At 43.6% G+C, this 11,925-nt stretch overlaps 1 protein-coding gene across 1 annotated transcript; it reads right to left on the bottom strand.

Annotated features, from left to right (window-relative positions):
• Positions 1 to 10,910: 10,910 nt before the first annotated feature.
• LOC138869715 (uncharacterized) lies at positions 10,911 to 11,351 on the bottom strand. Its single transcript, XM_070147365.1, has one exon. It carries the CDS (start codon positions 11,349 to 11,351, stop codon positions 10,911 to 10,913), a length of 441 nt encoding a protein of 146 aa, XP_070003466.1.
• Positions 11,352 to 11,925: the final 574 nt, after the last annotated feature.

Genomic DNA, 11,925 nt, shown 5'->3' with positions numbered 1-11,925 from the left:
ACATGCAACTCAAAATAATCGGTAACATATTCATATTAAAAATCATGTGTAAATCATGCAATTTATGAAAATACAAATTGCGATAAGATTACTACTCACAGTACTCGTGCCGAAATACCAACTGCTTCACCTCAAGCAGCTCATACAAATTCCTCTAATTAATCTATAATTACATAATATCGATCTCATGTTAATTTCCTTATATAGGCTAATTCATAGCTATTTTAGAATATCCAATCATCGGGGTTCATGTTTAGGTCTTAATTTGTGGATTTATTATATTTACCCATATATGAGTAATTACTAAATTATCAACTCTAATCTATTCATATAATTTATTACTCCAAATTTCATAAAGTTCTATTGATTTTTTAGGAAGAAAAGTCTCAATTGTGTGAATGAACTAGTGTAATTTCTATTACTCTGTAGAATCTTCCAATCAAGAGAATCGAAATTAAAATCTAGCAGTAGAAGAAGTTCAAGTAATACCCCGTAAGAGATAATTAGTGCTTAAGATTCCTCAACACTTATAGCTATGCCTCCAACACACTGCACTCACTTCTTCCTCCTTCTTTTCTCTTTTCCTTCTTTCTTTCTCTGCTCATTTTTTTTTGTTTTTCGTTTCTGCTGAAGCTTTTGCTTCTTTTCCCTTCCCTAACCCTTGTTTTGTTCTTTTTACCTTTTAGTTCAGAGAATGGGCTTCCGCCCTTTTGTGCTTGCATCCCTTTTCCTTTTTTTTGTTTTGTTTTGTTTTATTTGTTAGTTCCTTTTTTTGGATTTAAATTATTTTTTAAATGTCCAATATGTCGTCACTTAAAATATTGGGGTATTACACAACCCGAAATTACTACGAGCGGATCAAGTCTTGTCAAATCTACTCAAGGAGGAGCAGTACGGACATACTTAACATCACTTTGTCTATTGGCATTACCTGCCATCTATCCTACTGAATAATGTTCCATTGATTAGGCGGGGACAGGATTCGAACCAGTAATTTTTAGGTCATGAGCCTGATGAGTTGACTAATTCCTCTACCTCACATTCTCTTTCTTTTCCTTGAATTGAAACCACACAATGATTTTCAGTCTAATTGAGCTACCTAAACCACTTTGAAGAAAGAGTTTCCTTTTGGATTTTCAGTCCAACTGAGCTACGTGAACCACTTTGAAATAATTCTCCCTTCTTTATGTTCTGTTTACAATTTCCATTGCTTATGACCAATCCTCGAGGCTGAAAAAAGATATACTTGCTTCCTCTAGTAGAATTTTAGTCATTTTCTCAAATTGCAGAGAAACAAGTTGCCTTTCATCGCTAGTGTATAAGAACAACTTATCTGCAAGACACCTTTCACATGTCTTGAGGGAAGCAAACTGACATGTTGAGATTGCAGTTCTAAAACTCTTCAACGAATGAAAGGTAATACACTAAAAAACACCAGAAAAGGACATAAGATAATAAAGACATAAAATAAATCAATGCACAATATTCATTGCTTTAAAGAAGCCAAACATAGAAATAAGTTTAATCAGAGGGAGGGCGACAAAGAGGTGAAAGTGCAAAATTGCAATAGTGTAGCAATTTGGGCTATACAAACATATCTTACACTTGATACTTGAGTTGAACAATCCCAAAAGTAGCAAAACAAACTTTCCTCTTTAACATAATGAGTGGGACAATCCCACTTGATATGTTGAAGAACAGAACCCCCATGATACCACTGTAGCAGAAGAAGCAAATATGAAAGAATGAAAGAGCTGATGATGCAGAAAAAATTTCTCTTGTTTTGTATATTCACTACTGTAGCTTCTATATACATCTATAGCCTATAGATACATAGAATGTACATATAATATTCCTAGACAAAAATATTTTTTACTATGTGAGTCCATACACACTTTAGTGCATCAGCATTAATACAAATGTGAGCATGTGATCACTCATGTGTATAGCACTAATAAATGAATGGCCCAGATGTGTTTATGTCTTCTAATCCAACGGTCAAGATTAGATCTCCTGATTTGAATATCAAGGGCTATTATGCTGCCACGTCATGCTCCACTTTGATTGAATCATCTACCTGAACCAAATGTAATGTTGTTGTCTTCTTCTTTGCTTCTTCTGCTATAGTGGTATCATGGGGGTTCTGTTCTTCAACATCCCCCCTCAAGGTGGAGGGGAGAGAATGGACCCCCAGCTTGGATAAAATACTCCGATGAGAACCCCCAGATAAGGGTTTGGTAAATAGATAGGCGAGCTGAGATTCCGACGGAACAAAAGAGAGAGAGATCAAACCGGACAGAAATTGTTGATGAACAAAGTGACAATCCAACTCCACATGTTTGGTTCGTTCATGAAAATCTGGGTTACGAGCTATGTGAATGGCGGCTTGGCTATCCGAGTGAACATGCACTGGTAAAGTGGGTGGTGCTGATAGATCGGCAAGCAAGCGGACTAACCAAGTGATTTCTGCGGTCACCCTTCTCATAGACCTGTATTCCGCTTCTGCGGAGGACATAGAGATGGAGATTTGTTTCTTCGATTTCCAAGAGATTGGAGCTCCATCAAGGGTGATGAAGAAGCCACTAACAGACCGGCGAGAATCTCTACATGCCGCCCAGTCTGCATCACAAAAGGCGAGTAGATCAAAAGAGGGATCTGCAGTGAGAAAAATCCCTTGAGAAGGATCAGTGCGCAAATAGCGGAGAACACGTAAAGCTGCAGAATAATGAGACATGCAAGGACGTTGCATATACTGGCTCAAACAAAGAACAGCGAAATAGAGGTCCGGCCTAGTATTTGTTAAGTAGTTGAGCTTTCCAACAAGGTGGGGATAAATGGTAGGATCAGGCATAAGCTCTCCCATATCAACTTGCAATTTAGAGTAAGGATCGAGAGGTGAAGATACAGCAGGACCTGTGCAGTCAAATTCAGCCAAAAGTTCCAAGGTAAATTGCCTTTGTCCTATTATAAAACCATGCTTTTCTCTGAGAATTTCCATACCCAAGAAATGATGAATGTGACCAAGATGTTTTACTTTAAATTCTGAGTGTAGAAAAGCTGTAAGTTGTGCAATTTCTGTGGTGTCATTACCTGTGAGTAGTATATCGTCCACATATACAACTAATATGGAAATTAAATCACCTGATTGCTTGAAAAACAATGAATAGTCATTTAGAGAGCTGGAGTAACCTTTGTAGTTTAGAGCCCCAGTTAACCTAGCATACCATTGCCTCGACGCTTGCTTTAAACCATAGAGTGACTTCCTTAGTCGTCAGACAAGATTAGGTTGAGAAGGAGTCAAACCTTCTGGGAATTTCATATAGACCTCTTCTTGCAAATCCCCATGCAAGAAGGCATTATTAACATCGAGTTGTGACACATTCCACCCCTTCTTGATAGCCACAGCCAAAAGACACCTGATAGTAGTCATCTTTACCACAGGTGAAAAAGTTTCTGAATAATCTATTCCTTCTCTCTGAATGTCCCCCCTCACCACCAACCTAGCCTTTAGCCTTTCAATTGTACCATTTGAGTTATGCTTCACCTTGTACACCCATTTACAGGGTAAAGCTTTCTTCCCTGGTGGTAAGGATACAACATCCCAAGTGTTATTTATCTCAAGTGCTGAAATTTCAGCATCCATAGCCTTTTTCCACCCAGGATGGATAGAAGCTTGTAGATAACTGCTAGGTTCTGATGTGGTAGAAATAGATTGAAGGAGATGCTGGTTGTCTATAGATAGAGCATGGAAGGAAAAGGCATTTGGCTTGAGAGGTTTGGATAGACAGGAACTAAGGTCGGATAGGTAGATGCTATTGCAAATGTAATCATTTAAGTAGGCTGGTTTCTGAGTTACCCTGTTAGATTTTCTGACTGGTGGAGGTGGAATTGGAATATATGTGCTGATTGATGAAGGAGAAAATGATCTGGACAGGATGGGTAAGTAAGAAGGACATGGAGTAAGAGTAGAGTCTGAAGGTGTTAGGTTGATGTTGGTTGAAGTAGAGGGACCAGGACATGTAGAAGAACTGCTAGGTGAGGAGTGGGTAGATGGAGGTAAAGGCGATGGTAGAGATGTCCTAGAAGAGTATTCTGTTGAGTTATGGGGCAAGGTATCTGTTGGAATTGTATCTTGAGGGAAGAAAGGAAAATCAGATGTGAGAGGTGAGTGGGAAAAAGGGAATTGATCTTCATGAAACCTAACATCTCTAGACACAAACACCCTTTTAGTGACAAGATCCAGGACCTTGTAACCTTTCTGATGTTGGGCATATCCGAGGAACACACAACCTTTTGCCCTAGGTTCAAACTTCCCTCTGTTGTGAGACAAAGTTGAGACATAGCACAAACAACCAAAACTCTTGAGTGAATCATAGTTAGGTTGTGTACCAAGCAATACCTCATAGGGTGTTAATCCATTCAGAACCTTAGAAGGGATTCTGTTGATCATATATGTAGCTGTCAGCACACATTCTCCCCAGAATTGGAGAGGCACCTTAGAGTGAAATAAAAGTGCCCTTGATACTTCCAAAAGATGCCTATGCTTCCTCTCAACTACTCCATTCTGTTGAGGGGTAAAAACACAAGAGGTCTCATGTATAATCCCTTCTGATTCAAGAAAACTTGCCTCTAGTGAGCCTTTTCCTAGTTCCATGGCATTATCAGATCTGATCTTCTTAACTTTCAAGTTAAACTGTCTCTCTGCCATGCACAGAAATGATTTCAAAACTCAAAAAGCATTCCCCTTAGAACTTAAGAGAAAGGTCCAAGTGGCCCTACTATAGTCATCCATAATAGTTAAGAAATACTTATAACCATTATAAGTCACAGTCTTGAATGGCCCCCATGTGTCAATATGAATCAAATCAAAGATAGCAGAACTCTTAATATGACTCAAAGGAAAAGGCAGTCTGGTTTGCCTAGCTTGAGGACAGATGTGACACACACAATCAAACTTAGAGCGAAACTTAATGAAATTCAGATTTCTCATTACTGAAAAGGGAAAATGCCCTAGCCTAACATGTCATTGCTTTACAGTAGATGTAGCGATAGCAACTAAAGGTACTGAAAAGGAAACAGAAGTAGAAATAACACTGGAATTTCTTCCTTTTGGAATGGAAACTACATTTTTTCTAAGAGGAGAGATAAACTCTATTCTAGTTGGCTGAAACAGGTACAATCCATCTCTAACTTCACCAAAAACTTGTCCCCTCCCCACTAAAGGGACATGCAATAGACACCCATTAGAAGTTAGATTCAAAGAACAACTGAATTGAAGACATAACTTATGAACAGATAGTAAGTTATACTTGAAAGAAGGTACATGAAGCACCCTATGAAGAACCATATCAGGCTGAATAGACACACTTCCTATATGTGTAACACACAACTGGAATGAATTAGGTAAGCTAATTTGCAAAGGTGCAGGAAGAGGAGTAAGAGATAGGAAAGAATTAGCATCAAAACACATATGTTCAGAGGCCCCTGAGTCAATTATCCATGTTTTAGTGTTGAAAACAGCAAGACAAGTTCCTGTGTATTTGAGTATGGTACTAGCTACAACATTAACATTGATTTCTAATGTTGTGGCTGTTGCACTTCCAATCTGCACTTGCTTGATTATGTTTAACAATTCTGACACTTGCTCCTTACTGAAAAACTGGTTCTGACTGCTGATATTTCCTTCACTACATGTGTTGTTCTTCTCTTCACCTTCCTGCCCTGCCACCACTGCATTTCCTTTTATGGCAGGATGATAATTTGTTGATTTTGTGAATTGAAAATCATCTGGGAATCCTATTAGTCTGTAGCAATCTGCCCTTACATGCCTTGTTCTCATACAATGACTACAACTCACATTAGGATTGTACTTTGCCTTCTTTTTGAACTTTTGTTGCATGTTCTGAATGTTCCCCTGTTTCTGAGGAGTTCCCCATGATTTCTGAATATTGTTCCTTTGATTAAACTTCCCTTGAGGTCCTACCATAAAAGATGCACCATATGTTAGATATTGTGGGCTAACAAATATTTCCCTCTGACATCCCTTCCAGAAGTCGGGGTTTGTTGCACGTATTAGCTCTAGAATTACTACGGTTATCCGAGTAGTAGATACCATCAAACAAACTATAACTGATTTAATGAGCCATTCGCAGTTTCACAGTCTGAATTTGTTCATACTTACTGTTACGCAACGCCTTCCTGATGATCTTTGGAAGGGCAACGTAAGGCTAAGCAACCGATGTCAGTGCGGTTGCTGTCCGCCAATGAGGTCCTCGCCGCACGCTAGACTAGATTGTCAGTGCCGTGCGGGAAAACCAATGTCGTGGGCAATTGCGGAAGCTTGAGAGAGAATTGGGTTTTGAATGCTGATGATGATTTTATTGATGACTGAAAATGATGATTACAATGATGTGGTGTCGAGGGGGAGAGACACCAGAAAATGCTGATTGAAATGTTTGATTGTTTGGTCCCCCTTAATAATGCTTAAAAAAAATAAACCAACATGACAAGACTAGTCCTAATAAAGCTGTAGAAGCACACTGAAATGAAAATGATGAAAACTAGTCTATGATTACAATGAAAAGGACTTAGATTATTACAAGGAAAAACTAAGTCCGATGGCAGCATCTTTGTCTTGCGGGTCTGCGCGCGCGTTGCTGTGGGCGCGCGCGACACTTGATGTGCTGGCCTGAGGCTGGGCACTGGTGCTTGGCATCAGGGTCTGTGCGCGAGGCGCTGCTGGAATGGGCCTGCAGCTGGGCGCTGGCGAGGCATCAGGATCTGCGCGCGCGGCATTGTCAGGGCGCGCGGCGCTGTTGTCATTGGCCAGCCCTTGGGCGCTGGCGAGAGGCATCGGTGGGGCGACAGAGGCACATGCGCGCTTGTCACTTGGCGCAGCCAAGACCACGGGGCCGACCATGGCGCTAGGCATTGTGAGGCTTGCTAGGCCGCCATGGGGCGCGGCCAAGGGGTCATGGGGCATGTCTGGAAAGCAGCCCATGACATTCTCCCCCACCTGAGTTGGCGCCGTCCTCGGAGCCTTATGATGATGATGATGATGATGATGTTTCTGATGGTTGTTGGATGGGAGGTCTGCGCCCCTCTGTTGTTTGAGCTTGCTGTTGTAGCGAAGCAATGATTTCATGCGGCTGACATGGAAGACTGGATGGATCTTCCACCAGGATGGAGTTTTTACCTGGTATGTGGACTCCCCAATGCGTTTTTCAATGGACAGGGGCCCGATGTATTTTTGTTGCAGGCGAGGGTCATGGGTCCTTTCTGCAAACAAGTACTGCTTTGGGATGCGTAGCATTACTTTGTCCCCTGGTTGATGTTGGGAAAAGCAACGCTTTTGTTCGGTGAACCTTTTTGCCCGCTCTTGGGCCCTGATGAGATAGCTCCGCACTATCTCCATGTTGCGCTCCCATTCGCTCGAGAAGTTGGCAGCTCGAGGAGATTTCGGCATGGTTGAGGCATTCACCGTTTGCGGGAGAAGCGGTTGCTGTCCGGTAACAATTTCAAAAGGGCTCTTGTTTGTATGATGGCTCTTTTGAGAATTGAAACACAGTTGAGCAGCATCCAGGAGCTTCACCCAATGCTTCTGTGATCCGGTTGCGAAGTTGCGGAGATATTCCTCCAGCATGTCATCGAACCGGTCTGTCTGGCCATCCGATGGTGGATGGATGGATGTGTTGTGACTCAATGTTGACCCAAAGCACCTGAAGAGGTGGGTCCAAAAGTTGCTAGTGAAGCGTGAGTCGCGCCTACTAACAATGTTCTTGGGCAGGCCCCAATGTTTGACAATGTGCGAGAAGAAGAGTCGAGCTGTATCTTCTGCTGAGATGTTTTGCGGGGCTGCTATGAAAGTTGCATAGTCTGAGAATTGATCTATGACAACCATGATGGATGCAAGATTGCCGACTTGGGGCAATCCCGTGATGAATCTGAGGGAAACACTTTCCCATGGTCTCTGAGGGACATGTAATGGCTGCGAGGGTCCCGGCTGTGATGAGTGATCCGACTTGTCCTTGTGGCATGGCTGACAAGTCTTCACACGATGATGAGCGTCACCAGTCTTTTGAGGCCGATGACATGATGGCTGATTGTTGCTGCGAAGGGTAGCCTGAACCTGAGGTTCATGTCTGTTGACTACCTTCTCCAACTGCATGGCCGAGATGTTTTCAGCGGCCATCTTTATGGGAAAGCATGGTATGGTGCAGGGCTTGGCCCCGTTTTCTCCCATCATCAGGAGCATGTTGGCAAATGGTACTGGAATGGTGTTGGTTTGCCTCATGAACTCCAAACCCACTATGATGTCGAAGTCATCTATGATTGCGATGCGCAGGTCGATGCTTCCTTTGTATGGGCCAAGTTTCACTGGGACATTTGTAGCTGTTCCACCCAATGTCTGAGGTGGTGAGTTGATAGCCTTGACGCGGCCTTTGCTCTTTTGTACAACAAGACCTAGGCGCTCTACTTGTGTTGATGACAAGTAGTTGTGGGTGGCACCCGTGTCTATCAAGGCGTGAAGGGGCTTGCCGTTCACTTTCAATTCGACGAACATTAGGGTCCTCGCTTGTTTAGGAGGTCCTTCGTCCATCTTTTCTTTCCCTTTCCTGGTGATCGGGACTGATGTTTTCTTAGGAGGACATGCACTGGTCCCCGCTAAGGCATGAGGGATAGAGCCAACAATTGCATTGAAGGCGCCTACCTGGTCGTCGTCTGATGAGTCTGATGTGTCTAACTCATCCTCGACCGTCTGATGAGCATTGACCTTGATGTTTGGGCATTCATTGTTCCAATGTGCCCCGCCGCAATGACGGCATTCTGAGGGAGGCTTTCTCCCCTGATTGTTGTTGATGGATGCAGCACTGTTGCTGTTGGAGGGAGGAGTCTTAGTTTTGGATGCACTCCGATCTCCCCCACTTTTGCTTGGGCCACCATTGCTGGGATGGTGCCCGTTGGATCCCCCTCGGACAGACGGCTGGGGCCTGTCATTCTGAGTTCCCAAATGATAGTCGCCAAGGCATTCTGCAGCTTGAATGGCCTTGGGCAGGGTGTCTACCCGTTGTCGCTGTAGTTCCATACGGGCATGAGGTTTCAAACCTTCTATGAATGCGAAGAGTTTGTCTTTGTCCCCCATGTCGCGTATGTTTAACATGAGTGCGGAGAATTCGCGCACGTACTCCCTCACTGATCTGGTGTGGCGGAGGTCCCGTAGCTTTCTCCTTGCGTTGTATTCCACATTTTCGGGAAAGAACTGCAGGCGTATGGCTACCTTCAATTCGTCCCATGTCTGAAGAGTATCTTCACCGGCCTTGATGGCTTCGTGTTTGACCCGCCACCAAAGTTTGGCATCGCCCTGAAGATACATGGCAGCAGTCGCTACCTTTTTGGATTCCTCCAAATGGCCCACGGCATCGAAGTATTGTTCGATGTCGAAGATGAAGTTTTCCACTTCTTTAGCATCCCGGGATCCGTCGTATGGCTTTGGCTCCGGTATCTTAAGCTTTTGTGGAATGGGGGTGAGGTTTGCTGCACCCCTGATGTGATGGTCGCCTTCTCGAAGTAGGCTCTGTAAGGCAGCATTGACAACGTTGAGCTTGTCAGTCAAGTCGTTTATGGTTTGCTGCATGGCAGTTAGTCTGTCTGCCTCATGTTGCTGATGGGCTAAATCGTCGGCACGCTCCTGTTGGAGGTCCTCAAATTTGCCATGGATGTTGGCAGTTTCAATGGCTGCCGTTTGTCGGTCCTCGTCGGAGTCACGACTGATGTTTGCAATGTCATTTTCGGCCTGCCGCATTCGGCGGTCCAGGTCGTCCAACCTTTGCACTAGGTTGTTGCTTTGATCAGGCACCGTTTCTACGATGGGTCGTAATCGGTCAACCGTCTCTTCTAGGGATGCTAGACGCTCCCCATGATTCACCATGGTCAGAAATGGTGATGATGGCAAATGTTTTCCCTCGTCCGATGTCGAGCCTAGGCTCTGATACCAACTGTTACGCAACGCCTTCCTGATGATCTTTGGAAGGGCAACGTAAGGCTAAGCAACCGATGTCAGTGCGGTTGCTGTCCGCCAATGAGGTCCTCGCCGCACGCTAGACTAGATTGTCAGTGCCGTGCGGGAAAACCAATGTCGTGGGCAATTGCGGAAGCTTGAGAGAGAATTGGGTTTTGAATGCTGATGATGATTTTATTGATGACTGAAAATGATGATTACAATGATGTGGTGTCGAGGGGGAGAGACACCAGAAAATGCTGATTGAAATGTTTGATTGTTTGGTCCCCCTTAATAATGCTTAAAAAAAATAAACCAACATGACAAGACTAGTCCTAATAAAGCTGTAGAAGCACACTGAAATGAAAATGATGAAAACTAGTCTATGATTACAATGAAAAGGACTTAGATTATTACAAGGAAAAACTAAGTCCGATGGCAGCATCTTTGTCTTGCGGGTCTGCGCGCGCGTTGCTGTGGGCGCGCGCGACACTTGATGTGCTGGCCTGAGGCTGGGCACTGGTGCTTGGCATCAGGGTCTGTGCGCGAGGCGCTGCTGGAATGGGCCTGCAGCTGGGCGCTGGCGAGGCATCAGGATCTGCGCGCGCGGCATTGTCAGGGCGCGCGGCGCTGTTGTCATTGGCCAGCCCTTGGGCGCTGGCGAGAGGCATCGGTGGGGCGACAGAGGCACATGCGCGCTTGTCACTTGGCGCAGCCAAGACCACGGGGCCGACCATGGCGCTAGGCATTGTGAGGCTTGCTAGGCCGCCATGGGGCGCGACCAAGGGGTCATGGGGCATGTCTGGAAAGCAGCCCATGACAGTACAAGTGCAACCTGATGTGAGTTCAGGGAATCTAACTCATCCCATAACTTTTGCAGAGTTGTGAAGTATCCTGCAATACTGCTATTTCCCTAAACTGTCTTAGCAATTTTCTTTTGTAGGTGGTAGAGTTTGGCTCCATTGGATTGTCCAAATCTATGTTCAAGACTATTCCAAAGTTCTTTTGCAGATTTGGAATAGATTACACTGTCTCCTATATCCTTAGTTAGAGAATTTAAAAGCCATGAGGTTACCATGTCATTGCACCTACTCCATTGTGCATGATCCTTTGAATCCAAGGCAGGTTCATCACAAATCCCATTGATGAATGCCAGCTTGTTTTTGGCTGACAATGCAATCAGTATTGACCTTCTCCGTCCTGGGAATCCTCTTCCATCAAAAGGTGAGGTCACAAGAGTCATCCCAGGAGCATCTGAAGAGTGAAGAAAATAGGGATGATTGACATCATGATTGACTACTTGACTTGTTGATCCAGAAAGAGAAGATGCTACTGAAGAATCTGTTCCAGTCATGGTGATAGAACAAGTTGAGGAATAGGAAGAAGATTAGAAGATGAAGTTCAAGGATAGAGCAGAGATCTGCTCAAATACCATGAAAGAATAAAAGAGTTGATGATGCAGAAAATTTTTCTCTTGTTTTGTATATTCACTACTGTAGCTTCTATATACATCTATAGACTATAGATACATAGAATGTACATATAATATTCCTAGAATTTTTTTTTATTATGTGAGTCCATACTCACTTTAGTGCATCAGCACTAATACAAATGTGAGCATGTGCTCACTCATGTGTATGACACTAATAAATGAATGGCCCAGATGTGTTTATGTCTTCTAATCCAACGGTCAAGATTAGATCTACTGATTTGAATATCAAGGGCTATTATGCTGCCACTTCATGCTCCACTTTGATTGAATCATCTGCCTAAAGCAAATGTAACGCTGATGTCTTCTTCTTCTTTGCTTCTTCTGCTACAGTGGTATCATGGGGGTTCTGTTCTTCAACATGATACTTGAGTTGAACAATCCCAAAATTTAACATAATATGTCTAAAATAAAAGAACATTGTACGTCAAAATCAACC

Source organism: Nicotiana sylvestris, chromosome 5, assembly GCF_000393655.2.
Source record: "Nicotiana sylvestris chromosome 5, ASM39365v2, whole genome shotgun sequence".
NCBI classification, from domain to species: Eukaryota; Viridiplantae; Streptophyta; class Magnoliopsida; order Solanales; family Solanaceae; genus Nicotiana; species Nicotiana sylvestris.
The sequence above is the reverse complement of the archived record's forward strand: the minus strand, read 5'-3'. Positions and strand labels throughout refer to the sequence as shown.

Bases quoted from the DNA above. Each gene is read 5' to 3' on its own strand.
- LOC138869715 (XM_070147365.1), bottom strand. From the start codon at position 11,351: ATGACTGGAACAGATTCTTCAGTAGCATCTTCTCTTTCTGGATCAACA.